The 17912-nt window shown below is 44.9% G+C and overlaps 1 protein-coding gene across 1 annotated transcript in view; it reads left to right on the top strand.

Moving 5' to 3' along the window:
• The window catches only part of Tiam2 (TIAM Rac1 associated GEF 2), a 218392-nt gene that overhangs the window by 125497 nt on the left and 74983 nt on the right, over positions 1 to 17912 (top strand). Inside the window, 2 exon segments of the mRNA XM_047557396.1 lie at positions 2524 to 2696; positions 4762 to 4986. Of these exon segments, the coding sequence (XP_047413352.1) occupies positions 2524 to 2696; positions 4762 to 4986 (398 nt within the window).

Below are 17912 nucleotides of genomic sequence, written 5' to 3'. Positions count from 1 at the left end.
TGTCTTTCAGGGTTTGGAGAATGTAATACGTTTTTAACAAGGGCGATTCTGCCTTACATCTGTCTTTTCTAATGAGTGGATTTTCATGCAGTTAACAGGGACTTCCTGGGCCAAAAAGGTCATTAAAGATGTCCCTCAAAATGCACGTGTCCAGCGTCAGGAGAGGAGGTGATCAGATAATTCGAGGGTGGCGGTGATGCTGCCCTGAGACAGGCCAGCAGCAGGGAATGGAGGAAGGAGTGTGGGATGAGAGGGTTTTAAAGAAAAGGTGGATTCTGGGGAGGACTGAGGCTAAGCGTTCTCCTTCCACTGGAGGTATTTCTATTTTTACCTCTTCTGTTCTGGTACTTGCAACACTGTTCCAATGTATTTTTCTTTCTGCTGCCATGGCAAAGAGGGTACCCTCTGTCCTCCCTCCAGGGGACCATCAGCACCTGGTGGGCCCTGGACAGGGCTGCAGCTGCTGCACTGGGGCAGGTGGGAGGCGATCTCATCAACACGATCAGTCCCTTTCCTGCCCCTTCCAGAGGAGTTCCTAAGTTGAAATTGAGGTAACAGAGTTAAGATTGATTTCCTGTCCTTTAAATTCAATAGGCACAAAATTCTGTATATGGAACTACATCCTGGCCTGGCTCTGAAAGGAAACATCCACGTGAGCTGTAACCCGATGTTGATGGGGCTTTTGGCAACATCTTGGCATGTGTCCAGGGCTTGTGTTCACTTCCTCTAGATGTAATGACTCAGGTCATAGCCTTTGGGACACAATGGTAGGGAAACTGGGAAGAAAACATAAACCACTGGAAAGAGTCTGGACCTGGGCCATCTAGCCTAGCTCTCTCACCTCCACCCTGCCATGTTGAGTAGCGACAGTCAGGCCTTTCCTGATGGAGGGATTTGAAACGGATGGTTTCTGAGTGTATCATTGGCTGGGGAAAGAGAAGGACTCAAACCCTCAATGAGCAATGCTGGCCATGAATCTCTTGCTGCTTCCCTCGACCTTGATAATTGATCCTGTGTAGCCTTTTTGGGTGAGGTTTTTGTTTTTGTTTTTTGGTGTGGGGAATCAAACCCAGGGCCTCCAGCATGCTAAGCACATGCTGTAGCAACGGGCTCCGCCTGGAGCCCCTGGGTGAGTTGCATGTGGGGCCGGAGACAGCCCAGTGCCTCCCGAGCTCATGAAGTGCAGTCAGGGAAGAAGAAAGCGCCGGTTCTGCAGTCTGGGTTGGGCTAGCATCGTGCTGTTTGTTCAGAGTAAGACTTATTTTTAAAGGAAATAGTGCAACTGACAAGAGTGAAACTGTTTTTGTTTTTTTAATTTTTACAGACTGCATTTTGATTCATTGTACACAAATGGGGTGCATCATTTCATCTCTATGGTTGTGCACGATGTGGATTCACACCATTCGTGCAATCATACATGTGCATAGGGCGATGATGTCTGTCTCAGTCCACCATCTTTCATACATGAAACTGTTTCTAAGACTTCTAAACCCTTATGACTGAGGACCCAGCACAGCAGGATGAAATGTCATTAAGAGGACCCTGCTCCCTCTCAGGCAGGCGAGGGTTGGCTGGAGCGTGTCCACTGTCAGGTGAGCGGCATTTGCTGGGCACGTAAACAGTGACCACATCGTTGGTGCTGTGTGCCAGAACCTGACCCAGTGTGTTCAGAAATGACTCTTGGGTGGAGGATAAAGGGATGGTAAACCCAAACCAGAAGCATCAGTTTGCTTAGAAATTGTCTCTAATAATTGTAAATATTTCTATCTAATCATTCACACACTTAATAACTTTTACCAGCAATTGTTTATTAACTTAATTAGGGGGAAATGAGTACTTCAAAGCATAGGTAGCAACATTCTTAGAATAATATTGAAAATTCAGAAGTACTCAGTTTCTTGTTTCTCCTTCAGCCTGAGTTAGTAGATTACTGTGATCCTTCCTGTCACTTATAAAATAAGAGAATATACCAAAAGTCAATCATTTGCCATGGCCTTTGGAGGATAAACCAGCACCTCCTCAGAAGTGGCAAGGTTACCAAGCTATAGTTTCTGGTTACCACAGATTCTGAGTAGAGTTAATGCATATGGAGTTTTCTTTGGCCTCCCACATTTAATAAATGCGTCCTAAATGGCACTGTACTCTGCCTGAGAATGAGGGTGGTGGGGCTCGAGGGCCTGAGCTGACATCCCAGCTCTCTTCCAGGTTTCTCATCTGAAGAGTGGGTGAGTAACCACGCCTCCTTCCTTTAGGGCCCCCTGGGGAGCGAAGAGCCAGCCCCTGAGGAGTTAAACCCCAGTCTGTGCTGGGCATTGTGGTTGCTGATACGCTTACGAATACACCCTCCAGGGCCTGCCAGTACAAGCAGGCTCACTTCAGATGAGGTCTGCCTTGTTTGCCATGTTGGTGGTGCACGATGGTCTCAGCCAGGGCTGGGGCTTATCTGAAGGCATCACTCACCTCTCATCTCTTTCCAGCGCCTCGGGTCTGCGGCAGGGACGTTATCTTGCTTCTCTTTCCCAGGCTGCACCCTGCTGTTCTACGAGACCTACGGGAAGAACTGCGCAGACCAGAGTGGCGCCCCGCGCTGCGCGCTCTTTGCGGAGGAGAGCATCGTGCAGTCCGTCCCAGAGCATCCCAAGAAGGAGAACGTGTTCTGCCTCAGCAACTCCCTTGGTGATGTCTACCTTTTCCAGGTACTGCTGGGGCTTTGCGAATGGAGGGTCGAGGTGCTGGCCTGTGATGAGAGGGAACAAAGGCAAAACCGAGAACTGAAGTGAACTAGGGCTTTGGGTTAGAACCTGAGAGGGGACGGTGGTGCTCACTGCCAGTGCAGTGGTACCATGGCGAGTGTAGACATTGGTGCAGCTGGCATTTCTCAGGTACCTGTCAAGTGCCAGGCTGCAGTCCATGAGATGCTCACAGGACACGGAGAAACATCATGGCCCCTGCTCTGGAACCGCTCATGACGTAGAGCACGCAGCGTCTGAGATTCATAGAGCTGAGATCTGGAGCATAATGGGAGAGTTGGGCTCATGAGAATCCCAGTGGAAGTCAAAGAAACAACTTTATTGGGAAAACCTCCTAGACAAGTGCTGTGAGGTCTTGTCTCCCTGGGAAGTGGCCTTAGGATGTTAAAATTCAGGATATCTGCTGTTAGAAGTTTAGTGACTTTCTAATCCCAAATGCAGAGCAGCAGCGCATAGTGGTGCTGAACTTGGGTACTGGGTCAACCGTACATTTGAACTCTGGTGCTGTGCCTGAGTAGATAGGTTGTCACGGATACTTTGGGAACTTCTCTGAGCTCCAGACCCTTCAGCATGTATGTTTATAATTCCATACAGGATTGCTTTCAGGGTCAATAGCATACTATGCATGTGTTCAGTGATAAAGAAATAGTTATTTGAGATGGTGTCTTGCTAGGTTGCTGAGTGGTCTCAAATGCCTTGGCTTAAACTATCCTCTTGCATCAGTCTCCCAAGTAGTTGGCACTACAGGTGCCTCCCTCACATCCAGCTAGGAAATTCTAACTACTATTATTGTTAGTCCACTCAAAAGAGTTGGGAGTGATAGCCAGGAAATGAAATGTGCTCCCCCAGAGCCACCTAATCCAAGCCTAGTGCTTTTTGTTGATGCAGTGCTGGCTGTAGATTGTATCTGGCTGGAGGGTTCATGAGAAACCTCAGAGGTCCTGGTTCAGATCTCTGGTAAATTTGGTCCTGGGTGCCCTCAGAAGCCCTGCAGAACAGATGTTCTCTAGACCGACCTTGGGAGTCTAGAATTCTGTCATGCGCACTACAGTAGGATTTCCTGAGAATAACCTTATCGCTGTCCCCAAACTGACTTGACCGATAGGAGTCAGGGCCTGAGGTTTGATTTTTCTGCTCGTAGCAGAAAGATCCTTTAACACCTTTCATAATGCTTTAAAGCAAAATAATGAATTGATGTTAACCTTACTGCAGGCAGGTAAACATCTTAGGTTAAATCTGCATGGATTTCTTAGGAGTGAGTGTGAAACTAATAGTTTGTGATTCAGGCAGAATATTCTGCGTGTTAAGACTCTTTCCCAATTGGTTCTATTCAATGATCCCAGAGGCCAGTGGCAGATCAACTCCTTGGCTTACATGTCTATGGATGTTTCTAGACATCAGATGAATGAAGTGCTTCTCAGCCTTCTTAAAGTCATATCTATTTGTACATTTCACTTTATTTAGACTTTCTTTATAGTTTAAAGAATATTTTCCTTTTATAAAAATAGTATATGGTCCTTGCATCTGAAGTCACCAAAGAGAAACTCTTACGCATGTCCAGTATTGTAATGTCACTAGTGTGCATTTTCTCCCTATATTCTTTTTATGGATTTTTTTCATAATTGAAGCCACATAGTAGACATAATTTTATATCCAGATTTTGTGTTTAAGCCTCAATATTTTTTTCTTCTATTAGAATTAATGAGGAGAAGCAGCCACTCAGGGTGGCATGGTGGAGCTCTGAGTAGACGTGGCCTCATCTCTGTCACTTCTGTCGTTGACTCTGGCTGTTCCTGGTTAGGGCTCCATGGTTGTTTCTGTTCTGCTCTCCACATTCCCTCAGGTCCTCTGAGCCCACATTGAGTGGTTGGGTGTGTTTTTGAAATTAATCTTTTTTTTAATGAAATGCAAGTATTTCTTGGGTTTTACACATCAAAACCCAGCCTGCCATTTTGGCGAGAACTTCTGTGTCGAAGTGATTTCAAAAGGTCTCCTCCCTCTCTGTGTTTAGGCCACTAGTCAGACAGACCTGGAAAACTGGGTCACTGCCATACATTCTGCTTGCGCATCCCTGTTTGCAAAGAAGCACGGGAAAGAGGACACAGTGCGGCTGCTGAAGAGCCAGACGAGAAGCCTGCTTCAGAAGATCGACATGGACAGCAAGATGAGGAAGATGGCGGAGCTACAGCTGTCCGTGGTGAGCGACCCCAGGAACAGGAAAGCCATTGAGAACCAGGTACAGTTTATTTGCATTTCACGTGCAGTAACCTAGAATGCAGACTTACGTTGAGATCATAATTCTCGTACTCTGGGGCAAATGGTTTCTTTTTAAAAATTTTTTTATTTGTTCTTTTTAGTTATACATGACAATAGAATGTATTTTGACGTGTTCGACATGCATGGAATATAACGTCCCAGTCTGTGGTTGCACATGATGTGGAGTTACCCTGGGCATGTATTCATATATGAACATAAGAAAGTTTTGTCCGATTCATTCTACTGTCTTTCCTATTCCCACCCTTCCTCCCTTTCCTTCATTCCCTTTTGTCTAATCCAATGAACTTCTGTTCTTCCCTCCCACCCCCCTGTTGTGTTTTAGCATCTGCATATCAGAGAGAACATTTGGACTTTGGTATTTGGGAATTGGCTTATTTCACTTAACTGATGGTCTCCAGTTCCATCCCCTTACTGGCAAGTGCCATAATTTCAATATTCTTTATGGCTGAGTATTGTGTATATGTACCACATTTTCTTTATCCATTCATCTGTTGAAGGGCACCTAGGTTGGTTCCATAGCTTAGGTATTGTGAATGAAGCTGCTGTAAACATTGATGTGGCCACTGTAGTATGCTAATTTTAAGTCCTTTGGGTATATATTGAGGAGTGGGATAACTGGATCAAATGGAGGTTCCATTACAAGTTTTCTGAGGAATCTCCGTACTACTTTTTAGAGTGATTGCACCAATTTGCTGAGGGAAATGGTTTCTGTGGCTTCTCAGTTCATGTATTTACGGCCAACTCATGTGACATGGGTGATGTGGCTCACTTTATAGCCTTTGATGGCTGAACAGAAAGGTTGAGCATCCCTCATCTGAAATGCTTGGGACCAGAAGTGTTTTGGATTTTCTCAAAATGTTTGAATTTTGAGATATTTGCATATACACAATGAGGTATCTTGGAGATGGGACTTAAGAAAAATCCCATAGTAACACACTGATTTGGACAAACTGATATATTAGAAGTTTTACTTAAAATACAAAATTAATTTGTTTCATATGTACTTTAAACACAACCTGAATGTAAGTTACATAATGTTTTAAAGAATTTTGTGCATGAAACAAATTTTCATAGTGTGGAATTTTTCATGTCACTCAAAAGGTTTTGGATTCCAGAGCATTTCAGATTTGGGATTTCTGGGTTAGGTTTACACAACCTATATATTGAAATAGTTTGTAACCAAATCTTTTCTCCTATGTTGAAAGATGCCATTTGGCCCAGCTGATTCTCTCACTAATGGTCATTTTTCTGAACAAAATCCATATGATAAAACCACTAGAAGATTGGACAGGTAAACCCTAATATAAAGGACGGTTTGGAAGGGGTAGTTGGACGTAGCGCAACTAGCTGTGCCTGGGTCTGTGGAGTCCAAAAAACCACTAACAGATAACAGGCAAACCGCTCGGGAACATGCTTTTCTTGCTCTGCCTCCACATTCATGGATGTTAGGTGGCTTCCACGCGTATGCATTGTAGAGGAGGTGAGGGAGCTTTTTTATTTTTGTTTTCCTTGACTTGGGCCACCTACATGCTTAGAAAGAGTTTGTGAAATTTCTGGCCTTCCTCTCCAGTCCCTGGGAAGCAGACTGAGCTGGAGAACTGTGTGTGAGGAGTTTTATTTATTAGGAATGCTCTCAGGAGCAATACTGGTTTAGAGTAAGGAGAAGGACTGGGCAGAGCTAGCAGGATTGTGATGGGACGGGCCCCACAGGAAGCTCTGGAGCCGGATGGCCATTTGGAGTGTCTGCATCCTGGCAAGGGGGCCAGGGTTTCATGCCTGGTGGCCCCCTTCAGTGGAAGTTGGTTCCTGGAGGGACCCAGCTGTGAGCTGTGAGCAGCTGACGCTCCTGGCAGCCCCAGGAAAGACTGCCTGTGTTTTCAACTCGGGATCCAGGTGATGCAGTGTCCACGCTGACCCCTCCAAGGTCAGTTTCAGATGACTTGAGAACTTGAACAAGGAATAGGGTAAAGATAGTTTGGCATGTTCTTGAGTTTTTCTTTTTAATCCTTTTTGGTTTAGAAATGAGATTCTTAAAAAAAAGAATTCCATAATAACAGAGTGATTTGGACTCACTTATTAGAAGATTTTGCCTATGGTGTTTTACTTAAGTTGCCTATCAGTCTTCCATTATGTGTGAATGTTTAGCCTTGTTCAAAAGTTTATCATCTACATATATTTGAAAAATGGCATGTATACAGAGAAATCCAGGGTATAGTGGGAAGCTGATTACAGGCATGCATTCAAATGATGTATTTGTGGTACAATAAGAATTTGGAATTTAGTAGTTAGCAGTAGTACAATATCCAAATACCCCACCTCTGGCTCTCATCTCTTATTTTTAAATGATGACGCAGGGTAGGTGAATCTTCTGACTCTCACTCTTCCCACCTTTGCCTGTCCTTTTCTGTTCGATCTTTCTTCTTTCTCAGTTCATTCCTCTTACCTGCACAGATACTGGCAAACCTGACAGATGCATCTGGCTTCAGGAAATAAAAATAATGATAAATTATGGATCCTGTTGCTAAGAAATGTATAGTTTGGTTAGAGAGCAAACCTGATAAACATGAAACTAAAGAACATTCTAGAATTGGATATTGGGTGACAACTGGCAAAGTCATCAAATTTCACAAGGGATCAGAGGGTTGGAATTGTGTGGTCAGCTTGAGGAAATGGTGGAGGAGACTTCCTGGAAGGATCTGGCCTTCAAAAACTGGCAGAGTTGTGCAGTGTGAAGGATTTGCAGACTGGGAGAAGAGCAGGGCCATGAAAGGATCTGGGGCAGAAGGTCTTTGAGATGGTGTGGGGCTCCTGGGCACACTGATAGAGGGCGTGGCCCCGCAAATGATGAGTAGTTGGTGCTTAGTTGATGAGTAGTTGGTGCTTAGTTGGACAGGTACAGGGCAATTTTCAGGGTGTTTTGTCTTATTCTGTAACAATATATTATCAACGGGGTGGCTTATCAACGCACATGTGTTTCTCACTGTCCCCAATGCTGGAAAGTCCAAGATCAAGGCTTGAGTGGATTTCAGGTCTGGTGAGGGCCTGTCTCCTATAGATGGCGTCTCCTTGCTGTGTCTTCACGTGGAGGAAAGGGCGAGGAGGCTCTCTGGGCCTTCTTTATAAGGGCACTAATCTGTTGTCATCTCCCCACAGGCCCTCCCTGCTAATGCCGTCAACTGTAAGGTTAAGTTTTTCAACAAGAATGGGGGGGGGGGGGACCGACGTACACGTTCAGACCCTAGTAGTTTTGAATATAAGTTTTAACTTATATTCTACATTCAAAGTGGAAAGCAATATAGTTTTCTAAGTTGTATTTTGGACGATGGATCAGGCAGTGACTTGGAGGACAGACTGATGTGGGCAAGGGCATTGGGCAGTCAAGTGGCACTGGTCTGGGTTTATGGATACAAGGGCTTGGTCCCGAGTGACAGTTCAACAGTTCATATGGACAATGTACAGAGTGCATGGTTTGCTAAAGTCGTGTAGACTCTATAGAGAGTCACCTCCTGTCCTGAGTGGAACTCTTCTCATACAGCCTACTTGCTGGACGCTCCAGAGGGCAAGATAGTTTCCACATGGAGGTGAGAAGGCAGCAGGAAGAAAGCCGGGGTGGAGGGGCCTTGGGTTGGACAGTTCTGCTGCTGTCCCCTGAGCCCAACCTGCTCACATCTGGGAAGAGTTTGGTTCTGAGCTGCATGACTGCACCGCCCAACCTCCTGTCTGTGGGAATGCAGGGTGTGACCTGCCCTGCCCAGGTATAAGAGGAGCTGAAGGAGAGGGGGTCATCCTGGTGTTTTCTTCATACTGCATCCCACTTGAGGTCCTGAAGTTCCGGGGTCCAGTTGTGACTGCCCTTCTGCTGGGAGAAATGGAGTCCAGGGTCACAGAGTGCTTGGGAATCCTGGTCAAAGATCACAGAGGACTCTGATAGGAAAATGCACAGTTTCAACCCTTTCGGCTCCTAAGCTTGACTTTGGAACCATGTTTCTGGAAGGGGTGCTCCTTTTGGAGTTTTCAGGTCCTTACATTTAGTCAAAGGTTTAGGTTTAGGGGGAGACATGGGAACATGGAGAGGCTCCTGGTGCATGTGTGTGTGTCCCTGTAGGTATGTGGAATCTTTTGATGACCACAGGAAGTCCAGGCACATGTTTTTAAATTTTTTACTAGGTAGAATTTTTCTGCTTGTCCATAGTATGTAAATGCCTGATGGATGATGTCACCTTTGGTGCCATTCCCTGATGGGGAGAGGTTACTCTAGCATAAACCCCTTCCCAAATCTAAGGGTCCTAACTTTTCATTTCAGGCCTCCCTCCCCCACCTGCCCCAACCCCACCTGCTTCCCCAGGCTCCTGTGTCTCCTCCACCAACCCTGCACACACCTCTGCACACCCACCTTTGCGTTGGACTCTTGGGAATCTCTGGTAAGATTCTGTTTGGACCGATATTTAGAAATTCTGCCTGAAAATGTTTTAGGTTATGATTTCATCCCGTTTTCCCAAAGGACTTTGTTGTCGTAGTTGAAAGGCAAGAGCGCTGTTTACTCCTGACTCGAAGACACACAGCCTGAGCGACGTTCTGGGGAAGTAAGCGCATACTTGGAATTGCTTTTATGAGATCCCCTCTGACTAGAAAACATAATGTGACCGCAAAGGTATTTACAGGCTGAGGCCACTCAGGTTCTGGTTCCCAAATATCCCATCCACGTATAGTATTTGAAACTTCTATGAAAGAGCAGTATTCAGTGCACTTACCATTTAAAAATCTCAACTCCACTACATACTTTTTTTGGTGCATGGTAATTATTCTGAATAGTGGATTCATTGTGACACTTTGGCATGTGTGCAAAGCCTACTTTAATAACTTTTACTCCAGTGCCTGCCTTGCCCTCTCCTTGTCTCTCCCCTGATCCCTTCCTCTATCCTCCTTGTCTCTCTTCTCTGAGATCCCCTTTTATTTCTTTTTTCTCTACTTTCTACATATGAGAAAAAAGCAGCCCTCAGCTTTGTGCATCTGGCTTATTTTGTGTAACGTGAGGCTCTCCAAGTTCATCCATTTTCCTGCAGATGACACATTTTGTTCTTTATGGCTGAGTAAAATTCCATTGTGTATATATACCACATTTTCTTTATCCATTCTTCTATCAGTGGACAGCTATGCTGGTTCCATAGTTTGGCTGTTGTGAATTGTGCCGCTATAAACATGGGTCTGCACGTATCTCTATAGCATGCAGACTTTAGTTCTTTTGGGTAAATACTGAAGAATGGGTCATATGATGATTCCATTCCTAGTCTTTCGAGGGACCTCCATACTGATTCCTGCAGTGGCTATACTAGTGTACATTCCCACCAACAGTGGGTGAGTGTTCCTTTCCCCACATCCTCTCTAGCATTTATTGTTATTTGCATTCTTGACAATTGCTATTCTGACTAGGGTGAGATAAAATCTCAGTGGAGTTTTGATTTACATTTTCTCAATGACGAGAGATGAACATTTTTTTCTTATAATTGTTGGCATTTATACCTCTTCTTTTGAGAAACATCTGTTTAGTCCATTTGCCCATTTTTTGAATGGGTTGTTTATTTGGTGTTGTTTTTGAATTCTTTGTATATTCTAGACATTAATCCCTCTCGGAAGAGTAGCTAGCAAAGATTTTCTCCCATTCTGTAGGTTCCTTCTTCACGCTGTTAATTGTTTCCTTTGCTGGGCAGAAGCTTTTTAGTTGGATGCCATCCCATTTATTGATTCTTGGTTTTATTCCTGAGCTATAGGAGTTCAATTGAGGGAGTTTCTGCCTGAGCCTATATGTTGGATTATTTTCCCCTGTATTATCTTCTGGTAGTTGCAAAGTTTAAATTTCAAGGTCTTTGATCTATTTTGAGTTGATTTTTGTGCAGGGTGAGAGATAGGGATCTAGTTTCTACATATGAATATACAATTTTCCTAGCACCTTTTGTTAAACAGGCTGTCTTTTCTCCGTTGTTAACTTTTGGGCAGATTTGCCAAGAATCCGATGACCGTAGTTGTGGGTATCTGTCTTCTATTCTGTTCCATTGGTCTGTGTATATTTTCATGCCAGTATCAAGCTGTATTTGTTACTGTGGCTCCATAGTATAATTCGGAGTTGGGTACTGTATTGCCTCCAGCCTTACTCTTCTCGTTTAGAATTGCTTTGGCTATTCTGGGTCTTTTGTTCTTCCATATAAGCTTTAGGACTAGTGTTTCTAGTTCTGAGGAAAATCTCTTTGTTATTTTGATGGGGATTGCATTGAATCTGTAGGTGACTTTTGGTAGTATGACTATTTTAACTATTAATTCTGCCTATCCATGAACATGGGGGGTCTTTCCACACTTTGATGTCTTTTTGATTTCTTTCTTCATCCTGCAATTTTCCTTGTAGAGGTCTTTCAACTAGAAGTATTTCCTTTAAAATCAGGAATAAGACAAGGATGCCCACTTTCACCAATCCTGTTCAATATAGTACTTGAAACTTGCCAGAACAATTAGGCAAGAAAAGAAAATGGATATAAATAGGAAAGGAAGAAGTTAAATTTTCCCTATTGATGATATGATCCTATACTTAGAAGACCCCAAAGACACCTTCAAAAGACTTGTAGAGCCAATAAACAAATTTAACAAAGTAGTTTACAAAATCAACATACAAAAATCAGTGTCTTTCTATACATTGCCAGTGAACCTGCTGAGAAAGAAATCAAGAAAACAATTTCATTCACACTAGCTTTATAATAGAAGAAAATATTGAAAAATAACACTAACTTTTATTTATGTAGCACTTCTCTCCAGAGACCCCAAGGCCCTCAGATCTAGTCATATGATATGTGACAGTAATAGCAGAATATATAGCGCAGATTACATCTTGCAAGATAAAGTCTGAAACAGGTTTTTTTTGAAGTACGTGGGTGGAGAGAATCGCTGTCAATGCCTTTTCCTAATAAAAAGACACTATCACAATAGCGACAACTGAATCTCATACTGTTACGGGGTCATGTGCTTTGCTGAAAATAAACCATCATTTGGTCTTGTCCTCGGGCCTCTGGGCTCTTCCATGGGGCAGGATGATGCAGCTTTCATTTGAGCATATCCAATTCGGACCAGAGCACACTGCGTGTCCACATGTCCGAGTGTCTTTGAAGTTCTGAGGGAGGAGGCTGTAAATTAAGTCCAGTGAGAGCTTTATTTGCCTTTCCGTTTATTATTTCAAACAAGTAAATAGGGACAGAACTTCACCACCCTTAGGCGACCTTGGCATCCTCCCAGATGGCTGCCCCAGACCGTCTCATTCTGTGCCCTTCCCTGGGGAGCCTCGCAGCTTCCTGTGTTAACCGGCTGAGAGGGAGGGGAAAGTGCTCAGCTGGTGGGATGTGGGATGGAGCGCCCTCTACAGCCTTTACTTAAAGGCTTAACGTGATAAGGAGGATGTATTGAACTTAGAGGATTGCAAACGGCGAAGGGGGCAGTGTGGACCAACTTTGAGAAACACACAGCATGGTGTGCATGCCGCTGGGCCGCGGTTTAGGAAATGAACTGCTAGAGAGCAGAATATTTGAGAGTGGGACTTGAGCGGGTCAAGGCCAGCTTCTGCAGGTGCTGGGTGAAGAATGGACTTTATTCTTTGGGCAGTTGGGAGATGGTGGAGGTGTTTCAGGCAGAAGAAGTTTTGGTGTAGTTGAGTGAGCACGGGCCAGCGAGTGTGCATGCACCGGACACTGCCTCTGTCCTCGGGGTGTCTCTTTCCAGTAGAAGGACAGAGAGTCAAGCACATAGTTTCCACATATGACCATGAATTCAGGGCAAATAGTGTTCCAGAGTGCCAGGGAAGACAGAAAGGGAAGCTCATCCTCACGAGCTGTCACGGAGGACTTCCTGGGGAGGAGCGCCTGAATTCCTTCTTGAGAACAAGGAGTTCATCAGAAGAGGACGGAGAGGGGCTTCCAGGTGAGGCACAGCCTGAGCAATGGCAGGGAGCTCTAAGTGGTGCAGGCACCTGGCCTTCGGGAGTCTCAGGCGGGGTAAGAGGTGGCAGGGGTGAGCGGGGCTGTCCTTCCTTCTCTGAACTGCTGGGGCAGCCTCCGGCTTGGCCCTCCTCCGGTGCATCTTCCACACAACAACCAGAGTGGCTGGCGTGCAGAAGGGCCTCTACTGCGTCTATCTGGTTTATACACACCGCAGTGGGTCTCCCGGCTTACAGATGGGTCCCTGAGAACCTCTGCCCTCCTGACCTGTGTCCGGCAACACTGGCCTCCTGTAGACCCCGAGCCACCACCCCACTCCTCACTGTGGTGTTCCCTTTGTAGACAGGACTCCGTCTGCAGGGCCTGTGCACACCCCGCACCCCCGTCACCTGGCTCAGCCCCCTGCCTGGTGATGAAGGCTGAGAGGCACGTCTGTCCTCCAGTCCTCTAAGGGACTGCCCCAGCTCCCCTCCCACCCTCTCCGTAGGGACTCCCAGGGGTCCTGGTGTCTGTCTGCATTTCTGCCGCCATCACCTTGCTCTCTAATCATCTCCTTGAGGCTGAGCTTGCACCTGCTATAAAACACGAGTCCCTACAGCACCTGAAGCTCCCGCCTCTGGACGCTCTGTACCTTGTTCAAGTTCATGAGTGCATGCACCCCTCTCTCTGTCGTGAACCCCGGAATCGCTCATCTTTGCTGTAGGAAACTGACTTTTCCTCCGAGGCAGTCCTTGCTGGGTCCCCCTCCAGGGCTCCTGGAGTCTCCTCAGCCCTTCCCTCTTCTGCCCCCAACCCCTCTCCTCCTGCCTCGCTCCCTGCCATGGTTCCCTTCCCGGCCACAATCACATTTAATCTCATAGTAACTGCATGAGGTAAAGATGTGTCCGTAGTGCCCTCAGGTGAAGTGGCTTCTCGGTGTCACCCAGCTGTTCAGTGGCAGAGCCGGGATCTGACTGCAGGTCTGTGCTCCTGAGGCTCCACTGCTTCTCAGTGAGATTTGGGTAAATCAGACGATACTTTGCTCACTAAACCGTGGCATGAATTATTTGGTATAAGTTAGAAGTTAATCCTTATCTGTTATCACAACTTGGGTTTTTAGCTCAGTGCTTTGGGAAGTGTATTGACTATAAACTGGAGTAAATTTTATCTCAAAGGAAACCAAACAAAATTGATTCTCCAAACTGTAGCTGGTTGTTCTAACTACTAATTAACTTTAGCATAATCTAGGTCCCTCGTTGGTATCTTCTGTGAAGATAGGTTTTAGTATTTGGAAAATAGGGAAGTTTTTCAACTTATTCCACCAAAAAGGAAAAATGAATTATCTTTTAGGTCAAGCCTAGTTAGTAGTGGACAACTGGCCAAATTTCACAATTAAATGACTAAATGGTGGAAAATAGTTTTCTAGGAGGATTGGGTGTGGTAGGAATGTGCTTGTCATCTTTTAAAATGTATCACTCGTTAGATTCAGTGGTTATTTTTATCATCAGGCTTCATCTTGTCCCTTCCCTCTTTTCTATAGCAGAGCACAGCCTCTCTGAGCTCATTAAATGAATATAGCTATGGCTGCAATAAAGAGGAAGCTTTTTAGCTTTTAATTTGTGTCAACTTAAAAAATGTGAGTTTTCCCTGTGATTTTTGTTAAAAATGTATCCTTTTACAGTGAAAGATAATGAAAACCACCTTGGAGTAAGTTGTTTTTCATCCTTGTCATTGTTTTGTGCAGGAACATGAAAAGAAAGGAAAGCTCAGTTTACAGAGTTGAGTTTTTAATATCATGTCCTGATACCTTTAAAAGTAGTGTCTGAGGTTAGTTGTCAATGTGCAAGGGATTTAGAAAAGAGGAGCAGTCTTGGAATTGGGGCATTTTAGTTTTTAATAATGTTGGGGGAAATTCCAGAATTAGTAAAAATCCGTGATAAACAGCTGCCAGATGACATGCTATTTTAGTGATAATGTTGATGATGATGATTGAATTTGACTGAGGTAGCATAAGAGCAAAGGAAACTGTCTCTTATTCCTGCCATGACATTTTAAAAGTGTACCTTAATCTCATCTTCTGAGGGATTATCATAAAATGTTTTCTTTGGAGTTAGCATTACTTTAAATGTGGGCTCAATTTGAATGTCAAGGTTAAAAATTGGAGTGGGAACTATTCAAGATGAATAAGGTACCTAAATGAGAACGTCGTAGCCTCTCCTCCTTCTCTGTAGAAAACCTGGGAAGAAATGAAGTTTCCCGGGTCATTGAGATGGAAGTTGCTGCAACTGGCTTCTGGAGAGTGCAGAGCCCTGCGTGGAGGGCAGCAGACCCCCAAGCTTCTCAGGGAGAGCGTTCCAGTACTGTCTTTGTGAGTCTGGAAGGGCTTGCTTATTCACACCTTGAATCAGACCTTGACTTGTTTGTGGGCCTTGGCATCTGAGGAAAGGTATTGGCCTGCCAGATATTGTGGGATCTGTTTCCAGCTCAGGGATTCAACCCTCTGCCACCTCCTCCCCTCTAGGAAACCCCCACCTCTGAATCCACATTCACCCGCAGATCTTCCAGGTCCTTCCCTACAACTCTGGTGAGTGTGCAAAAAAAGTCAAACATTTCCTTGTTTCTCATCCAACCACAAATCCTCCGTTAAGCTCAGCAACCGATTCTCTCTATAAAGAACCATGACCTTAAAAACAAGGTAAATATTGTCTTTAAATGCAACAGATGTGCGACTAATGATGGCTTATCCTGTCAGAGATCTACAAATAAAGACTGTGTTACTCAGGGGTCTCTGGAGGAACAGTCTCGCCACGCGTGTGCATGCAGGCGCACACACCGAATTGGCGATCGTGCAGGTGGGCAAGTCTCAGGATCTGCAGGGGAGGACAAACTGGAAAGTCAGTGGCTGACTCTAGACCAAAAACTGGCAGGTTCAAGACTTAGGAAGAGCCAGTGTTTTGGTTAGAATCCAAATGCAAGATAAAAAGCCAGTGTTCCAGGTCACAGTCAGGCAGGGAACTTCTCTTACTTGACCTTTGGGTCTGTCCAGGCCTTCAGCTGCTTGGATGAGGCTCCCCCACATTAGGGAGGGCAGTCTGCCTTACTGAGTCTTATTCATTTATATGCTAGTTGCATCCAAAAACACCCTCACAGACCTACGCAGAATATTGGTAGAACAAATATCTGGATACCTGGTGGCCACAATCAAGAACAACAAAACAGAGGCTGCCATCAGGATAGGTTAAAGGGCACTGTTGAAATAGTCATGTCCTTTGCATTTTCTACTAAATAACATTTTAAAAATACCTCCACAGAGTACACTGTTAATTGAGGTGCTTGTGTTCTTGGAACTTAATCACAGAAGTTAGCAAACGTCATAGTCTTTGTAAGGTCTCTCTTGGTCTATTAGAGTCTCACTGCCCTTTCTCTCCTCCAGCAGATGAAAACATCTGGATTCACGTTCCTGCAATGAACTCGATTGTGTTTTGGGTGGGGAGCTTTATGAGTGTTAACAAAATTTTGTTGTTTTATTTCATTTTTTAAACAAATTTTTGTTTACAAAATTTTAAGATTCCATATATATTGTTTAGGACCAAACTGTCCTTACCTATCAGTGGTACTTTGATGGATAGTCACATGAATACATTAAATGGCAAAAAAATAGTTTGTAGGCTGAAGAACTGGGTGCAAACATAAGAGATTGTCATCTTTCCTGACCTGTGGTGACTGGCCCAGACCTGGCTCTTATTTCCTTCATCCTTTGAATTCACCACCGATGGCCTGCACACCCTTCTCCTCTGGCAGCCAGTGACTCTTCTTTTACTTTCCTCTGAGTTCCACAGCCCCAGTAGAACTCCCAGAAACTATCTCAGCAATTTCACACTGAGGTGTAGGAAGGTGCCATAAGCTTCAATACGTTACCCAGCCTGCAAATATCTACGTACTGTGAGAGAACAAAGGGATACATCTGTAATTACGGATTTTCAGGAGTCATCTAAAGGGGAAGATATGTGCGAGATGGAGCTGGAAGTCTAGATTCCACCGCAGCTTAGGCTTCTGATGGCCTCAGTTTATCATGTCTGTCCCATCTAACATCTAGAATTCTCTTAATTTGGTGAGACCAGGAAGAGGTCCGCAGTTCCCATTGGTTTTCTCCTGTTGACCTTGGGCAGTCCTCACTAAGGCCAGGCACCAGAATCACAGGAGGCACTTTTGAAACGTACACTCTCGTAGGCCTCAGACCTGATGGGGGGACTCCTTGCGAGTAAGACTGGGTCATCTACATTGTAAGAGCCACCATGTCCTGCTGTTCACACAGGCTAACACCAGTAGGTTATTCCATCATTGGCAAGGATGTAGAAAATCTCCCTCCCCGCCAGAGACAGATTGATTTAGGAAAGCGAACCCACGTTCAGAGGCGAACCGGGCCATCTCCAGAGGGAGACACGGCCAAGGGCCTGTAGAATCTTAGTCTTTGTTTAATTCCTTGTAGACATTCAGGTCCTTTTAATGCTCTCATGACTTCATTGTTTTACTGACAGTGATGAATCAATGAATTATTTATTAAGATCTTATAGCCATTATATTTCTTTCCCACAGAAAAGTTGTTCAGTGACCTTCCTAAGGAACTAACACAGAGAACTTGGAGGGGGTCTGGGGAATACCCAGAGTTTGTAACTTTTCTGTAGGGAGCGACTGAAGGGGACACAGTGTCCAGTGTTGGAGGTCCTCCAGATTATCCTTGATGCAGAAGTAAGACACAACTTGGCAAATAGGAGACACAGTGGCCGCACGGGCAATGACCTAACCCCCGTCCCGAGCCCCTTTTGGCAGACCCTTGGGTTCTGAGATGGTCACCAAGACCTGCGGAGCCAGCTTTCTGCTTGGCTTCTGAGCCTGTATTGGCAAGTCACTAGAGCCGCTCTGCACCTATAATTTC

The sequence above is a fragment of the Sciurus carolinensis genome, chromosome 7, assembly GCF_902686445.1.
Source record: "Sciurus carolinensis chromosome 7, mSciCar1.2, whole genome shotgun sequence".
Taxonomy (NCBI): domain Eukaryota; kingdom Metazoa; phylum Chordata; class Mammalia; order Rodentia; family Sciuridae; genus Sciurus; species Sciurus carolinensis.
This window is presented reverse-complemented; position numbering and strand designations above follow the sequence as displayed.